Source organism: Ambystoma mexicanum, chromosome 11, assembly GCF_040938575.1.
Source record: "Ambystoma mexicanum isolate Mex_15411 chromosome 11, UKY_AmexF1_1, whole genome shotgun sequence".
NCBI classification, from domain to species: Eukaryota; Metazoa; Chordata; class Amphibia; order Caudata; family Ambystomatidae; genus Ambystoma; species Ambystoma mexicanum.
The window spans coordinates 815,259,194-815,277,679 of record NC_090934.1 but is presented as its reverse complement, the minus strand read 5'-3'; the positions used below and the strand labels follow the sequence as shown (position 1 = coordinate 815,277,679).

The window sequence follows — 18,486 nt, the reverse complement described above, 5'->3', positions numbered from 1 at the left end:
ACGCAAGCCGCTCGGACAATCGGGGCACTGTCCGCAGAGCGAACCGGGAAGTCCGTCCACGGTGCGAACGGAGATATCACTAATTCTTTTGCCTTACATTTTGGTCATTTAAAAAAAAAAACTACTGGACGGATTTACACCATATTTGCAAAAGCACGCTTTGGGGACCAAGCCCCCGCTCCTGCCGCAAATTTGGTGTAAATCCGTCCAGCGGTTTTGGCTGTAGGCCTGCGCAAAGTTTTTCCCATTATGTTAATGGGAAAAACAAAAGTTTTTGGAACCCCCTATAACTTTGCCCCTCCTGGACCAAACCTCTCCAAACTCAGAGTGGGCCATATACTTCTATTGCAAAGGTTGGTGAGGATTCGTCCAGAGGGAGCGAAGTTATAAGCCACCCAAAAAATGCTCTTCCTATGGAAACACCAACTTAACCATAACTACATGGACGCTACCGCGTCCATTTAATATATCATATATATATATTTGGTTATTTAAAACATGCTTAATACCCAGAGGTATCTAAGCGCAGACCTGGGGATCGAACCTGTGTTGCTCCGTATCATCTTGCTTCCAAGGCAAGCACATTGCCCCTGAGCTATCCTCCTGAGAACTCTTGTCAGAATTCCAAATAAAGAAAAGGTTTTCCCCAGGTATATAGCATAAACTCTCAAGTGCCAAAAAAAGTAAATTCAGTGGTCGTAGATGAAGGGATAGTTCTTTAATACTCCTCCACCAACTATGTAGATCTCTCCCTATGAGATTCCAGTCTTGCTTGAACCTAGTTTCCCCTTGGTATGATACCTTATTTTTTAGGGCCCTCCTGGCTCCTTTGGATTTTTGTTCCCAGTTTTTTGCTTAAATCAAAGGGGTATGTACAACCCCTCCTAGTATATCTTTCTCCTGGTTTCTGTGTATGCTTTTGAGCCATTTGACTGATTCCAAGGCTCAGGATTTTAGGACTCACATAACCACACTTATTTTTTATGTCGGTCTTCCTCTCTGGTCCCGGTTGCCCTTTGTCAGGATCTAGACTCTTTGTTCCTTCTCCCCTTCTCACTGACTGGTCTATATGCCTGCCTCTACTGTTAGCAACCCACGTATCTTCTCCGTAGTAGGTCCTGATCCAGTGTGGTGGTTTCGACCTGGTGACGCTGGCATTTTCCCCATCTCCTGGGCGTCCTTTCCTAAATGCATTGGGAATGTTTTTTTGCTCACCGCTATGTTGCTCTCTTTCTGGTTTCTTGTACTGTGAGCTGGGGACCTGTTCCTCCCTCATTCATCAGGTTCTGCCTGTTTCCTGGGGTCTAGGTCCACCACGTCCTCTGTGTGGTCACGCCTTCCTTGGTTGCTGGCTCTGCTCGCCCTCACCGACTCTGAACAACCCTGTGCTTTGACGGCCAGGCTTCTTTTTTTCTCGGTCTTCTCTTACGGTTTCTCTCCACGTCTCGCACAAGGTCACTCTCTGGAGCTCCCTCCAGATCCTTCTCCACACCACAGCAGGCTCTGCATGCCAATGACATTGGTATGTCGGAGGCTCGCCTCGGTGTATCGCTTCTCCTCTTCCATTCAATGGGGAAATACCTTTTATTGTTGCTACCAGATACCAATGGATTGTGTAACTGTTAAGCACATTGAGAGGGAAGCATTGCCTTGAGCCAACTGTTCAAATGCACATTCTACATTCTTTGGAGTTCCACGTCTGACAGTGAGATCCACTTCTAGTACTACCATATATTCAGACAATGTCTCATTTGTAGGTAGTTACTTAGCAGGATGGGACTCCCTGGTGGGGAGACACTCCCAGTGAGGTCCTGATTTCCCAAATCACTGGGAGGGTTTTGCTAAGCAGGCTTATCTCCCTAGCCTCAAAGGGGATGGCACCCCCAAGGAAAAAGGGCAGAAACCTCCAGATTTGTCAGTAACTTGCATGCCCTCCAAAACTGGAAGTACTCTAATTTCTGTGGTTATAGGACTTTTTATTTTCTTTTATCTAGAGTCTGACCATGGCACGGGGGTGTTCCAAACTATTGCAAAATTGACATGAAATGGCATTAAAACAAAGCACATCTAACAAACCATTCTAAGGTTCACACAACATAACCAAAGTAATTTAACAAGGTGAAAACCAGGATCACAAGAAAAATATAATCAAGCCGTTAAGGAAAATTAACCAAAAACAATATAACTGTTCCAAAACAGAGGATAATTCAGAATGATATGCAACAAAGATGGCAGCTAATTACAAAAACAAATGATTTTGTTCAAGGAAAAATGGCAAGAGGATGTTTAACCTTGTAAAGAACAGAAACCTCAAGTCAGAGAAGGTTCTGGCTTCCTGGCCGCTTGCTTCTTCGATGTTCAGCTTACCAGCCAGGTAGCCAGAAGTGCTGGCACATACTGCTCTATGAGCAAGGCATGTGATCTTAAAATGCTATAGATGCTGACAATGGTATAGAAGCTAGTACAGCTGCTTTAGTATTGCTGCAAAGTTGTCTAACTCCTGGCTCTACTACCAGTCCAGTAGCAGCATGAAATACTGAGATAATCGTGGTTTTTGGTTGACCACCCAAGGGAGGGTTACAGGGGTTAATCCTGAAACTAACCAGGGCCTTGACCAGTGTTCCATACATCTGAAGAAGGAATGTAAGTTGATAGATCTGGTGGCTATTGCATGTAAATTAACACAGGGCACCACCCTTTGGCTGTGCAATGACATTGTCAAATGGCAATCGATACAAAAGCCATGTGTCATAGTAGAATTGGCAATAGAATGTTCAACTCCATCACCCATCCAAAACTCAATGGGAATTGTTGAGGAGATATTGAAAAGAAAGAGAAACAAAGTTTTCTATTTTCTGTGTGTCATTATCTGAGCACCTAAGCAGCTACATCACTCTGGCCACCTTCATGCTTAGTTATGTCTCATCCCTGTCCTGGTGGAGGGGGGCCGGAGATTAGATCTGTAGCATCTCCACATACCTGTTAAAGGTGAGCTGCTATAGTATTGACCTCTTTGGCAAACCGAAGGGAGTGGATATCAGGGAAGACTCAACCCCTCATTCGTGTTTTAACTATTTTAACATATGTCAGGGGTCTACTGTAACCTTTGGCTTGTCAGATGTTTTGGACTACAACTCCCATCAGACCTAGCCAGCATATTCAAGAGTAATGCGTAATGGAATTTGTTGTGCAAAACATTTCAAGAGCTGCAGGTTGCAGACCCCTTTCACTAACATACGGCTTAACTAAATGTTATAGGGTATTAAATTGCTGCCACTGGGTAAGTACTATTTTAGCACATCACCTCCCCCTTACAGTGGTAGCCGATTTGATATTTTAGGCCCAAAATGGGACCCTGTGTGTGTCTGCCTTCCTTGCATTCTAATAGCATGCCTTGTTGCAGCTGCAGTCCTGCGCAAGCCCATGTATTTCTATCAACTTGGTTTCACAGGGGATGCTGATGTCTCTGGTAGAATAGGGTGTGGTAGAAGGGGCTCCCCACCCACATCTTCCCCCCCAGTGGGAAGATGCTTGCTAGCTTTGCGAAAAAATTCTCTTACCCACAGTGGCAGTATCTGTACACCTTACTTTTCTTGGCGAGTCCACCTTGAGGATCAAGAAAATCAAATGGCTCCAGTATGCTCTGCCATTTATTTACTGTCGCTCTGTATTCACCGTCTCTCTGACCACTGTATTCCTGACATTGACGAAATCTAAAATAACATCTACATTGATGGAGCCATGCCCAAAAATGAGTTGCAAGATATGAAATAACTTTCCTCTGTGCACTGCAATATTGGATTGATCCGTTAATGTTGATTCCACTCCCTACGGCATGGCTGTGCTGATGTACACAAAATGTGTTTTCTTTCTGATTGAAAACCGTTTACCGTGGCCGTGTATCGGAGAGAAAACATGTGGACACACCACACTGCAGCCACGGTCCCATTAGAGGGAAAGACTCGGCATGTGCTGACACCATCAAGGAGATGTGTTTCCAGAAATGAATGTGTCATTTGGAATATTCTCCACTTGCTTTATCTGCAGTGATGAGATGAATTGGAGTTATTGTGGGTGCATTTTGTTGGGAAACCCATGCACACTTGTCTCTAATGCTATGCTGTGTTTTCCGTTTCGTCTAGTATGCACAATCTCCAGTCGGCGGTGTCCCCGGATGAGCACAGTTACCAGGACGTGGGCACCCAGCTTCAGGAGCAGGAACGAATCATCACCATATCCTATGCCTTGGCTTCTGAGGCCTCTCAACGCAGCAAGCAGGTAGCAGGTAAGACGCTTATTTGTGTAGTTTCCAGCTTTCTATTAGCAGACATACCGACATATGCCCTACACCAAACCATGCTACAAATCATAACAATGGCACTTGTGCCACAAGCATTGGGCCTCTCTAGCCCAAAAAACTTGAGATATAGATTCCTTCACTGCAGGAGTACCAGCCAGCTTGACATGTGTTCGATGTATGTGTTTAATCTCTCTAGAAAAATGTTGATAAGGTCTCATGTCCTCACAGCCTTTATAGTGAAGCAAATGAACTCTGGGGTTCCAGGATACCCACTCGCCCACTGAAGTTCTCCTGGAATGTGGTCCTTCACAACTCTCTCCCCGTCCAGATGGCATCCCCCACTCTTTCCCCATCTGAAGAGACCTCTAGACAGAAGGAAAAGGGCTGACTTAATTTGCCAGCATGCATCACATTTAGAGACCCAAAACATGGTGTGGCCAATGTCCGGACCACAGTCAGAATGGAAGGATAGTTTAGGGGATCTTGAAAACCAGTCAAGGATAATCTTTTCCCATAGAATACAGGGATAATAGGGAGAGTAGAACTTGTCTACTAACACCCCCATTGCCAAGAGAGGGCAACCAAAGCGACATCTCCCACAATGTTTCATTTTGTCAGAAAGAAAAAACAAAAAGCATTCAGAATGTCACAATATCATACTATGAGGCGTAGACACAAAGCGGTGGACAAAACCAAAACAGAGCGAAGACTTTAAAAAATAAAAATCTCCTGAGTGGGAGCACCACAACATGATCCCCTATATTTACAAACCAATCAACTGCCCAAACCCACTGTTATATTCTTTGTTTTGTAGTTTCATGCAGTGTTTCAATTAAAGTGTACCTACGAGGGAATGGTGTGTTGTGTCTTACACTGCCCTGCTTGGGTGAAACCTGCTGGTGACCTCATGGAAGCTCCAGGCTGCGACTGGATGAGTGTTCCATGTTAGCAGTTGAGCGAGAGACCTGACAATGGATGGATGGCCGATGGCTGATGCTTATGTTACCTGTTTCGATGACTACTGAACCTAGCTACAACGATAAACAGCCTTACAAGGAAACCACTGTTCGAGAATCATCACTATGTGCCCCATATTGAATATAATATGAATTGGTGACAAGGTAAACCAAAGCTCCTAAGAGGGGGGACGGGGAGGGGCCGAATCTACAACCATCACCTCAGGATGTCATCCATACACCTCGGAGTGGGTAGAGGACAACTTAGCCAGAAGTGGCTACCAGGAAAAGTAGGTCAACAGGTAAGGACGAGAGTGCAATGGAGTAAAGGTGACTACGTCAGTGCCAGTGAGCAGAAAAGCAGCTGTGCTTGCAGTTCCAGTGAGCAAGAGGTGCCAGTGAGCGTAGAAGACGTCTGCCAGTGAGCAGTAAAGGGCCTAAAGAGCCACAGAGTAAGTCTGCCATAAGGTAAAAGGAAATGTACAGTGAGCAAGGGGAGAACAGGGCTGTAAACACATGAAGCTGCAACTGAGTGAGTAGGTTTGTGAATGCTAGCACAATACTGCCTAGCAATCCTGCCCTGCTGAATCACGGGGCATGGGCAAAAATAATTAGCAGTCTAACTTCACATGGTCGGGTGCTTGCCATAGATATCATTAACGTATACTGGGAGCCAGGAGGATTCACCCTCCACTTGATGGTGAAATAATTGGTCTGTATGACCACTTGGTCGTGAAAGTGCTTGAAAGCTCCATCATTGACTGCTACATTCACATTCAAAGTATAATGGCCAACACCTTTCTTGGTGTCCTTAGGGTTTGATCTCACTTGGGTTGTGGTCAAAAGGAGTGTGTCATGATGCAGTGACAATGCGAATGGTTACAGTTTTGTTAATTCAAAAGTGGCATTTACCTGGAATTGGAGATGGCAAATCAACACACAAACTAAGGGCTATGCAATGGTCTCCAAGGCTAAAGGGGACAGTAAGCTGTCTTTTCCCATACAATTAAGCATTTTGTCTTATTAGTAAGCCCTTGTTGTGTGGTTGTCTTCTTTGTTGCATATACGTATTACCTCTGAAACAGAACCAGTGAGGTACTACTGGGACACATTTAACTGCCCTGATCCCGACAGGGCTCCAAATATATGCATTGTCCTATTGAAATGAGCGCAGGATCTAGTCCTGTCATGTAGGATACATTCCTCGTACTTATTTGCCTATCCTTACGTCAAGTGATTATCCCGGCATTACTTATATACATTGTTTCTGCATTCCACCCCATTCAGTCCTTGTATGATAATATGCCTGCCCTTTGACAAGGTTCACACATTGCCTTGGAACGAGACATGTTGGCTTGACAAATAGATGACCACTGATGTTTAGCACCAGAACGTGAGAGGAACCATACATGTGAACTACTCCTCCACTTGTGAGATAGCAGTATGTGTTCAATTCAGGGCCACTGCATCAAGAAGATCACCTGCGATTGCCAAAAGTGTAATTGGGCATTTTTTCTTCAGATCTAGGGTATTAAATTAACTTTTCCAGGATATTGAGAATTGTTATCCATACAACGTTTTTCAAGGACTTTTTTATGGACTAATGTTGTAGCACCTGACTTTATCCGTTTATTCTATTGGGGTTTTGGAAAAACTAGATTAAGTAAATGTATGTTTCACATTCTGTTCACAGCCTACATTATTTTTGCAACATCTGTAAGCAGATTCTGATGAATTATCTTTAAGTAGAGAGTATATATCACATGTGAAGACGATAACTATATGTTGAATGTAGTTTAAGGTCCCCTGTTATCTCCTGCTATTCTTCTAATCACTATATACGACTTTGGACCAGCCAAATAGACCCCCTTTTGTATTATAATTGTCATTTGAGAAAAGCACCTTCTTGTACTGTGACGCTGAAACGCTATGGCTCATTATGATGTGCATTAGACCACTGTCTCAGATTCATCACTGCTTGGGTTTGTATCCCATCCGTATAGCCAGTTAATGTTGTATTCAGTGTGATGCACTCAGTGATGGCTCGCAGACAATGGTTTACTTGTAAGGCTGTGTGTTTTTTTTTTAAATTAGTAATCTGTTTTATTACAAACCTTTTACTACAAAACATCAATTAATAGATTATCCAATTCATCAATATATATAATGTTCCGGAATCAAGAATTCTTTAAAGAGGTTACATCCAGCCAAAATTGGAGTACCCTGAATGTAAGCGACTTTTGCTCGCCTAATAGCAAAGAAGACCAGTGATCGTCTTTAGACATTGGTGTTGCTTCTGTTTGCAATATATTCCAATATTTATGTCTCGTTTCAGCCAGCGCATCACAGTCCATAAGAATATGTTGTATGGTTTCTGCTTGGTCGAAGTTAAGACGGAAACAACAGTACTTCAGATCTGCTTTTAGTTGTTTTCGATGTGTTAATACTTCTCTTGTCGGAAGAAGGTTCAGCCTCAGGCGTAAGAACAAATCTCTACATTTTGGGCATGGAAATTTGAGTAGGTATTGAGGCAGCTGGTTTATTGCACGACAGTCATTAGCACAGTTTAGGGAGGGTTTGTATTTTGCCCTGCTTTCTTGCGTCACCAACCAGTCCATCCATTGGATCTTTTTTTTGATCATGCAAGTATTTGTTTTCAAGACTTCTTCTGATAAGTCTAGTGCACTTAGCCATCTAGAGTAACTGGTGTTCCATTATTTCAGTTTGCTGTGTAGTTTTACTTGATCTCAAGATCTCGATAGGGAAAATGGCATCATCAACCAGAGTTTTTCGATACAGATCAAGTGTCTTCAGAGCACTATCAAATGAATCGACTGTGTTGCAATTTCAAACCTTCGCTGTACAATCAGAAAGGACTTTGGGAGGGAGAGAACCTTTTTCCAGAAAGTACCTACTAGCTGGTCCCAAATGTTCCATGATAAATTGAGAGGAGCTTCTGGGCTGAAGGATAGAATTGGAATCGCCTTTTGTTAGTAGAATTTTATTGCCGGACTTGCAGAGAATTTCCCATATTTTCGATGTAGTACGTAGGCTTGACGTGCCAAAGAACGCACTTTATTGCGGAGGGCATTTCCCCAATCATGTTCGTCTAAAGCAGTATTGATCCATACCCCTAGATATTTGATCTTTTGTACTTGTGTCACTTGGTTAAGCCCAAGTAAAAGGAAACATTCTCTTTACGCTGCCCTTGCCGGTTACAGAAAGACATTGTTTGGGTTTTTGTGGAGCTGATAGTTAGCCCATTGATGCCCAAGTAGTTGACAAGTACATTTAGACTACATTGCAGACCAATCAGTGTTGTGTCCAGCAACACAAGGTCATCTGCATATATCATCCAGGATAAGGCAGTACCATGTAAGATCAGTGGAAATTAGTGAGGCTGTGTATTGTTACAGCAAGTTTCAGTAGTCATCTAAACAGGTATAATATGCAGCAGCCAATGGTCATCCATCTCCTCCTTTGTTGGGTCTCTCTCTCAAATACTATCGTGGAGCACTCATTCACTCACAGCCTGGGAGTTTCATGCTGTCCTCAGCCTCTTTTACCCAAGCAATGGAGCATAAGTACAACACATCCTTCCCTATTATACACCTTAATGGAAGCACAGCATGAAGCTACAATACTTGGGATATAACACACCCTTCTCGCTTATAAACAACATGACTTGGCTCTGACCTCTCCGACCTGGTGGAAAAATGTGACTCAGGTTGCTGAGGCACCAACACAGAACAACCATGCCTTCTTTTAATTTCACGAAGTGTGTGATCATATGCGTACAGTATAGACACCATTTAGCGTGCATCATATGGAATGCAACACCTAGCTGAGAAGACACTCCAACTCCCTCTCTCTGATAGACATCCATATGAAGAGGCAAACACCTCTTTTTTCAGTGTCCAGTTCAACAGCAGCTCATACGTTGATTTCATTGGGAGAGGAAAACAGACTTAAACCAGAAAACACAATTGTTACATGTGGAGCGCTTGTGGCCTCTGGGTTGCTTTCAAATATGTGGGAAGACCCAAATCCTCTAGAGTGGGCATATCACACACCAGAATGAACAGGCCAGCACAAGTGACAGAGACTGTTCGTAAGTCCAATATGGTGGCAGCCACACCAAGTCCTTTCCCTCTCACTTCCCACCAGCCTGCACCTACCTAACAGCAAACCCCAGGCCAGAGATAAAAAGAAGACCAAGAAACTCAGTTGAGAGACTACAATGCAAGAAGGCATTGGCATTCCAGGAGATGGTGCCAGATCAACTGAAAGAGGGAAACCTAAGCCACAGTATTCTTTACAGCAACTGCCTGATAATCACTTCACTACTGAGAAGAACCCCTTCCCTTTCATGACCCTACTGTTCTGTCAGAAGCTCTAAACGTTCCTAAAGCCCAGAGACAGGAGATGAGATAGAACAGATTTTTTAAAATGTAATCAGTGTTTTGTCCTCACCAATAACTTGCGCCACAATCAGAGCTTCTGGTTTTGAACAATTTATTTGGAGAGGCCCTCTGATTACACATATTTCAGATCGTCTGGTGCCTTTCTAAAATCGGGGCATTTGTAACACAAACAAAGGTATTGCTTCTCCATATAATTTAAAATTAGTCAATACTTAATCACAGTTGGGCAGAGATATAGGAGTGGTGAAGTGGAGGAATGTTAGGGTCAGAAAAAAGTATAATAGACAAAAATGTAAAATAAAAAAGAGGAAAGGACAAATCAAAACGGGCATTAGACCATAGTTTGATACTCCTGTATATATCATAGATTCAGTTTCATTTCAGCAATCATATATTATTTGTACCGCATTCTATTATCCTGATACAAAATGGTTTATTTCTGAACACTTAAGTCAGAATGTGGTCTCGACATACATATAGGCTGTACCTTCATTGTTAAACAATGTATCCCTTTTAAATACAAGTATCTGAACAGTTTTAACCCTTTTTGGATTCCATGAGCTTCAAACAGAGGAATCCAGTGTCCTTCTTTAGTCAAAGTCTCACTCTTACATTAAAGTCATAGACCAAATTGAACAATCATATTTAAAAAAAGGAGTCGTGTCTTACCCCATGTATGTTTAATTGGTATTCTCTTGAAGTTTTAGTGAGAGTATTATGGGTTAAATCCCACCTGTAATAAAATGTAACTTGTTACTGTTTTACCAGTAGAGGTAAATGTGCATGAAGTTGGGCTATTTGTCTTGCAGTGGCAAGTCCACGTGGACCTTATGTGTTTCTACGTACTAAAGGTTACGGTTCAGGGATTTGTTCTCTTTTCTGTTTGTCTGGGCTTAGGATGCCGGCATTGTAACTGTGGCTGCCCTCGCAAGCTATTGGAAAGTATTATGTCTTAGGACCTGCTTTTTCCTATGCTGGACCTGAGTGTAGCTTACAAACCAGTTGCCAGCAATTTACTTACTTGCATCACGGGTTAATGGTCCGCTTGTAATACGGTGTCGGGAGACAACCGCTTTAGTGCTTATCTGTACAATGTCTAAATTACATATTACAAATATGGTCATCAGCATATATTTTCAATCATCTCATGTTCAAAGCATTGTTGTTTATGCTTACCAATTTATCTGCTTGTCCCTGCGTGGCGTCAGCTCTCCGGGGCAGAGGAGAACCGCCGCATTGCACCGCAAATCTTATTTTAGGTCATTTTAAGTTGAAACTTCAGGAAAGTAATTGACCGAAATCTTAAGGTCATACTAGCACCATAATACTTCTTTCCCGGAAAAGTGTGTGCATTGCAGATACAATGGAGGTGGAACAAAAGGTTCACATTGAGAAATGCTTGGGCATGCACCCTTTACATAGTGCTAGTTTATAGCATAAACATTTAGTATGCAATACATAAAGGGTTCCAGCTGAATAACTTGTTCAGAATATGCTAGCATACGTGTCTGAATGGAGGGTTGGGTTCATTGCTGGAGTAGTTGCACATTATGTTGCAGTGACTGGCTTCCCTCCTACTTTGTCAGGCAATCTCTGGGGAAGAAGGTACCTCTACCTTAATCAACTGTTTCCTGGAGAAAAAAAACAATTAGCACATTAATGGCCTGCTTGTACCCAAAAGAAATGCTGGAAATGTGTGCCGTAACTATTGGTATTGACCACATTCAAACCATTCTGGCTTGAGAAGCACACAAGGAAATAGAAGACATTGCTCTCTGCTTGAGAAACAGCAATTCATTTCCCCAGCAAGATTTTCAACAAGTGAAAGCTGAAATATGTAACATGCTGTCACTTTTGTATAGATAAACTGTTTACTTTTACATAGCACCTGATGCCATGCTCATGCTAAAACTGTTCCAGTTCAACCAAGCTTACAAATCATGCTCGGCTGTACAAAAAACAGCCTTATTGAAAAACTCCAATATGTTAAACCACATTTAATTTAATTAATTCATTAGATTTATTTTAGAAATGTTGCATAAAACATTACATACAATGTAGCAAGCAATCCCATAAACTTAAAATATTGTCAAGCTCACCAATAGCTGCCTGTAGCTCCCCCAATCACCCTTCTTACCATCTGGACTAGTGCTCCGGAGCTCCAGATACTTTCCCGGAGTCCTCTACAGTTGCCTAGATCCACATCCCCGGAGCCAGCCAGTAGCTCCTCCCACCCACTCTCCTTACCACCTGGACTGCTTCGACTGCCTTGTGGGTCAGGTGCCTGCCCCTCCTCTTTCCTTTCTCAATTTCTTTAATTTTGTTGGGCATCGTCGTCCTTCTTAAAGGAGGCATTCTGCCCTGTTTTGGCCCTGTTTGGTCCTTTATGTCCCCCACATCCCTTCTCTTCTGACTTCTCCCACTCCTTCCCTTTTTTTGTTTGTTGATCCACACTTAACCCACATGAAGGAATATTGTTTGCATTCTCCTAAAATATTTTCTCTTTGATCTCCTCTCATTTTAGGGTGTCTTTTGTTTTGCCCTTAACATGTTTATACCTGTCTACTCAACTCCCTGTTACCCTACCGTCCATCCCAATTTTCACAATCCTAACAATGTAATTCCTTTTTTCTTATATGCTCTTCCATTTCTCTCTGTTGGTCTTCTCAACGTACGGTCTATGTGCAAGGAGTCTCACTCTATCCTTAATCTCTGTTTCTGCTTAAATCTTCAATTTCATTGCATTACCGAAATCTGGATTACTTCCACTGGCATTATTGTTCCAGCTTCCTTCTTTTTCTCCTCTACGTCCTTTTCCCACTCCCCTAGTCTACACCATGGCAGTGGCAGCATGGGCATTTTGTTCCTCTTCCACCTCCTGCCCTGCCATCCTTTTCTGCATTTAAATATCACTTTGTTTCTTTCTCATGGCCCTTCTCCCTTTATTTTACTATCCATCACGCCCCTAGCCCAGATCTTCATTCGGTGATGACCAAGATACTCTACTTTCCTTCATTGTTCCTTCTTCCTTTACTTTTATTCTACTTGTCGACTTCAATCTCCATCTATCTTCTACTCATGCCAGCTGCCCTTTACTGCCTCGGCTTGCCCCTATGCTATTTTCTCCTCGCGATCTCCTCCCTCTCAGGCCTCAGGCTCCACTCTCGATCCTATTGTTTCTACCGGGATTTAAAATCTACCAGCTCAGCATCTTTCATATCATGCTTTGCTTTCATTCTCCTTTTCTCCTCCTCCTCATGTAGCTCCTGCTTCTCCCCCCACACTTCCTTTTATTTCCTCTTAATGACATTTGCTTCATACTCTACTGACAAGGCTGTAACTTTTCTCTCTTCTACTCTGACTTCTACCCTTGACTCTCTTCTTCCTCTACAATCCTTCGTTCCTACCAAAAGCCCTCCTCAACTTTAGCTATGCCCGCAACTTCACTCTGTGTGTGTGTCTCTTTGAGGCATGCAGAATGGCATTGGGGAAAATCTCCTTCTCCTTCAGGTCTTTACTCTCTTCTCTCCACTATTCATATGACACAGCTCTTCTTTAAGCCAAAACATCATACTATTCTGACCCCATTCAAAAATACTCTCCACGCCCCAATGTGTCTTCCAACTGATGGATTATTTGCTCTCATTTCCTTCTCCCGACCCCGCTTGTCTTTCCTCTCTCTCCACTCTCGATTTCTACCACTTTTTCTTTATATTTTTCAAGTGCACACGTCCCTGCCCCCTTTTGTCTCATCAGTTGTCCCTAACCCCTTTCTTGCCCTCCTTTTCTTCTGTTTCTGACACTGATACTGCTATGTTTCTCTCCAGTCTTCATCCTGCTGCTTCCCCTGATGATTACTTGCCCTCGCCTCTTATTCCCAGTTTATACAGCTATTCTTCCATGTCTTTCTTCCTTTATAACTGTTCTATTTCCTCTTCTACCTTCCCTTCTATCTTTAAGCACACATTTATAGCCCCAATCACTCCAACTAACGCCCTATTTCTCGTCTTCCTTTTCTATCTAAACTACTTGCATGTGTTGTTCTTTCTCAAGTGTCTTTATCTTCCCTGTCATACTCTCCTTCCCCTTCACCAATCTGGTCTCCATCTGATGCGCTCAACTGAAACTGCTTTAATGTATGTCACAAACTCTCTTCTCACTGCAAGACACTCAAAACATCCATCCTCATTTTACATAATCTCTCCACAGCATTCCACAATGTTGATCACCCCACTCTTCTTTCCTTGCCTTCTTCATTGAGCTTCTCTGACTCTGTCCTACGCTTGTTCTCTTCCTATCTCTCGAACCACACTGTTGCTGTTTCTTTGTACTCCCGTTTCCCATCTCTTTCTGTATGGTGTCCTCGGGGGTTGAGTTCTCAGCCTTCTTTTCTCCCTTCATGTCTCCCGTCTTCCTTATTGCTAATTGTGGGTTCTTTTTTTCTCTCTTACACCGAACGACACCTGCATCTTCCTTTGTTTCTGTGCATTTTATTAGAGACTCCTGGCTCTAATCGAACAGTGGATGCAGTCTTGTTTCCTCCATCTGATGCCCTCTAAGACAGACATGTTCTTCTTTCAGTCTTCGCCTGCTCTTCCTCCTCCTGTCTCTGGTCTCTTTTCCTCCTATTCTATTACCTTTTCTGTTTCGGCTAACAATTTAGGCATAACCTTCAATTCTACTCACTCCTTTTCTCACCACATTCGTTCTACTGTCCGCATCTGTCAGTTTCACTTTATTAATATCCAGATGATTTGCCATCTCTTGTCCTCATCTACTACCAAAACTATTATTTCTGCTTTCCTCTTGTCTTTTCCACTGTTTGTACCTGTTTGGTGTTCCTGCTCATCGGCTCTTGCCACTCCGATTTGTCTACGATCTTTCTATTCGCACTCTTACCTTCCTACCTCCACTTTTCTCCATTTCCTCTTCTCTCCTCTCAATGTCTAGGCTTTCTTTTGAATTTCGCCTTCATTTTAACTTATGTACTGTCTTCAAATCTCTCCAGGATCTCTTTCCATCGTATATCTCATCTTTCCTTTCCTTCTCTTCCCCTCCTCGTTCTCTTTGTTCTCAGTCACTGTTACTTCTTGCCATGCCTAAGCCTCACAGTCCCACTTACGTTTATTGATCTTTTTCTCTCCTTGCTCGGAAGTACTTTGCTAGAACTCCCTTCCTCTGTTAATTCACTCTATTTCCACCATGCCTGTCTTCCGCTCTAGACTCAAATCTTTTTGTCTAGATTCTCCCTCGTAATTTTACTTTGTACTCTTATTGTAATTTTGCATTTTTACTCATGAATTTGTAATGCGTTGTTCTTTTGTTCAGCGCTTTATAAATAAATACAAAAAATAACATATAGTACATTCTACTACATATACTAAAACATATTAAAACAGTACGTCAGTTTAGCAGCATTTAATCTACCAACTTGTTTTGTGTATTTGACTCACTTTAGCGTTACCTCAGGCCATAACTTGGGGGTGGGTAATTATCCTAAAATAATGACCAACACCAAGCTCTACAAAGCTGTACTGACATAACACATTGTGGGATGAATACAAGTACAAAAAACGTCTTTGCATAGACTTTACAGTGGCATGCATCAGCATGAGTTTGAAAAGGATTTTATCTTCAGGCTCGCAATGGGGATAAAATCAAGACTGATTCCTTTATTTTTTCCAAATTATCCCTCGTTAGCTTGACAGACTAAAGTAGCTACACATTTTCAAATGGAAAGGCTTCTCCATTGTAGTGCAGGTCTGTACTAAAATAAAACGACTGAGCACGTTTTCTGCAGCATTCATCTAAAGGAGAAGCAATGTTATCACAAAGATAAGGTTTAGATTGCAATAGTACTTTTTAATTGAGCAGAAAGACGAAACCAGCTTTGGGTAGCTTGTGTCTCTCTTTTCTGGCAATCACCATCCGTGGGACATATTAACACATGACGTTTGTAAAGGCCTAACTACTCCCATATCCCAGCTTTATCATCTCATCACAATACTACAAGTGTTAATCACCTGCACAGTCCTTTCCTGTAGACTGGAGAAAAGAAACACATTAAAATACATGTAATGAAATTGGCCCTCCATCTCATTCCACATAACCCAATCTGTGGCTTATGTGGCTTGCCAGCTGACCCCCGAATAGAGTCAGCTGCTGTGTGGTTATTGGGCAGATTTCTTGACGGCCATAGACATTTGCGCAAAGTCTCAGTGAAACCTCCCCAGCAGAAAGTGAAACACCTTTCCTTTATAAAGTATTGGCAGCTGGTCTTGGGTAGACAGTGCTTATTAATATTCAGAGAACCACACATCTGCCAATAACAGAGCTTTGTTAGTGTTATCTTTTTAAGAGTGTGAACCATTGTAGACCAATCATGACCTTTCTCAATGTCCATTTTGGGTTTCACTCATTTTACTATGTTAATTGTGTGGTTCTATTGCCAATCCTCTGGCCTCCTACTGGATTACAGCATGAATTCCCCAGGGTGTTTGAAACCACACCCAAGTGTACATTCCATGAATTAAATATACAGTGTGCCAGACAACATAGGTGGTGTGGTGCCCATCATAGCCTGGTTTCCAGCTTTAACTACTACTGTAATTGACAGTGAAAACAGAGGTAAAAAAAACATATAGCCCTCTAACTGGTATTTGCCAATAAAGAGATAAAACAGAGTGGATTTTGGTATGCCAAATCCAAGGTAACCCACCTGTAATTGCAATGTAAGGCTGGGGTAAAAAACAAGATTAACAGCCAGGCTCTCACTCAAGACTTTTTCCACATTTCAACAGGAAACAGCAGTTTATATTGTCATTTTGATGTCATAGTTATGAAAACCTATCACTCCTGGTCATTGGTTCCCTCTATATAGCTAAATATATAATTCTATATGTCCAACAAAAATGATTGGACAATTCTTTATCTAAGATCCCACCCATAAAACATCCTATAAAATGTGCTACATCATCATGCTTGAATATTATTGGTAGGCTCTAAATTACTTCTGGAGGGAAAAGGACATGTGCTTATCGGTTAACATGCTTGTCACACTCTCCGTGAACTGGCGGCATGATGACATGTTTTATGTAGCTGGGAGGAGAGGACAAGCGTTATCGCCTTTGTTCTTAAATAAAACAGCCCATGTTATCTCTGCCATGATGTCTCTGAGTTTCAAGGATCTTTTCCTGCAACAGTAACCGTACCATGCTGCTGTTGACACATTTATGAATAACTTTTTTGTAAGTCATGCTACTTCCACCATGTTAAGATTTCATTGCAGCAATTATTTGTCTTTTTAGCCACATCCGTGTTTCTCTGTCAGGCCTAGCTGATCATTAAGATATTAATCTGTCTGCCACTTAGCAAATTTCCTGGGATGTTCAGTTTGTCCCATGTACTTCAAATAGTCTACCGTGTTGTTACTTGATTTACCTTGACAGTTGATCGCTCACAGTGGTATCTTGTTCCACTATGTAACCCTCCCTTACGGAGCCCTGGACTCTGACATTCCTTTGAGGCACTTACCATCCTCCCACCAGAGAATTCTCCTGAATTAAATGTATTTGTTCAAACAGCGTGGTTAGCTGGGTCCTCTCTTAAAGCTGCAGTGTTTAATTCTCTGCTGTTGGTGCAGTTTAAAATGGCAACTGCTTGTCATGTTATTTTCCTCTGCAGGACACAGTTATTTAGCTATCTACCAATTTCCTGGTGCATACTTGTCACATGATCTCCCTTCCAAAGGGTAGCTGCAACCTTTATCTGCCTTCAATCTTTCTGCCCTACTTGTGTAGCGAGTCCCTATCTTGGGTACATGCCTTCTCGTCACCTAATCTAAGCAGACTAGTTGTGCAAGCTAATACCTTCTCTGTTCCCTACTTGTGTTGAGCAAAACTAACGATTCTTTGTGCCAGCTGCATTTCCAGGAGAATTTCAAGTGCAGTTTCAAATGTGTCCTTTCTTATCTTATTTTGTTTCTTCTGAGGAAGGCGGGGGGGGCAGAGCCTGAACATGCTCTCTAGTCAATAATTGCCCCCACTTCAAGAGCATTTTTAGTTTTCTCATGAGCAGTACACCCATCATTATTTGTAACTGTATTTCAGGAAACAGATTTAAAGTCCCTTCAAGTAGCTGCACTCAGATACCAAATACATTACCCATCTACTATCTAAACATGCCTCTAATTCCGCAGGGGGGGCCTTTGTCAATTATGCAAATTAAACATCTTTCAAAATAAATTCAACAAACGTGTGTTCCTCTTCTTGGCCAAAAGAGATGATAAACTCCAAATTAAGACTCATTTACATGAACTTTTTTTTAAAATTGGGTTTTCCGCAATTCAAACCTCCCAGGGATTTCTTGTAGCTACAGATGTAACCTGATTTTCTTTTTTGGGCAGCAGATAACATTTTATTTCCCAATTAGTTTATCTGTAAATTATATAAATTGATTTTAACATACCTAGGTATCAATGGTTAAGTTAATGTACTCTCATTTTATTCAGCTGGCCCGCATAGAGAAAAGTGTCCACTCATTAAGCTACAACACACGTCCAGGACTGAGGAGATTGTTACATTTGCTATCCTGGTGCCTTGAATGAGTAACTGTAGTGGCCATTGTGCAAGCGCTGATCTATTGGTGATTAATTCAATCGTAGGCAAACTACTAACATTGGCCTTGCAGATAAGGATTCTTAATTCAGGAGGTTTTACTGTCCTTGTGCCAATTGACAAAGCACTGCTGCATTCACTTGCTTTGACAGTCAATGCTCAAGAAGCCACTTAAAATGTAAGTGTTGATT

The 18,486-nt window shown here is 42.1% G+C and overlaps 1 protein-coding gene across 8 annotated transcripts in view; it reads left to right on the top strand.

Moving 5' to 3' along the window:
- PLEKHA7 (pleckstrin homology domain containing A7) overlaps positions 1 to 18,486 on the top strand; it is a 1,516,580-nt gene that overhangs the window by 1,463,540 nt on the left and 34,554 nt on the right. For all 8 annotated transcript variants that reach the window (XM_069623767.1, XM_069623765.1, XM_069623764.1 and 5 more), the window contains one exon: positions 4,143 to 4,285. In XM_069623767.1, the coding sequence (XP_069479868.1) occupies positions 4,143 to 4,285 (143 nt within the window). The remainder of the gene's footprint in view (positions 1 to 4,142; positions 4,286 to 18,486) is intronic.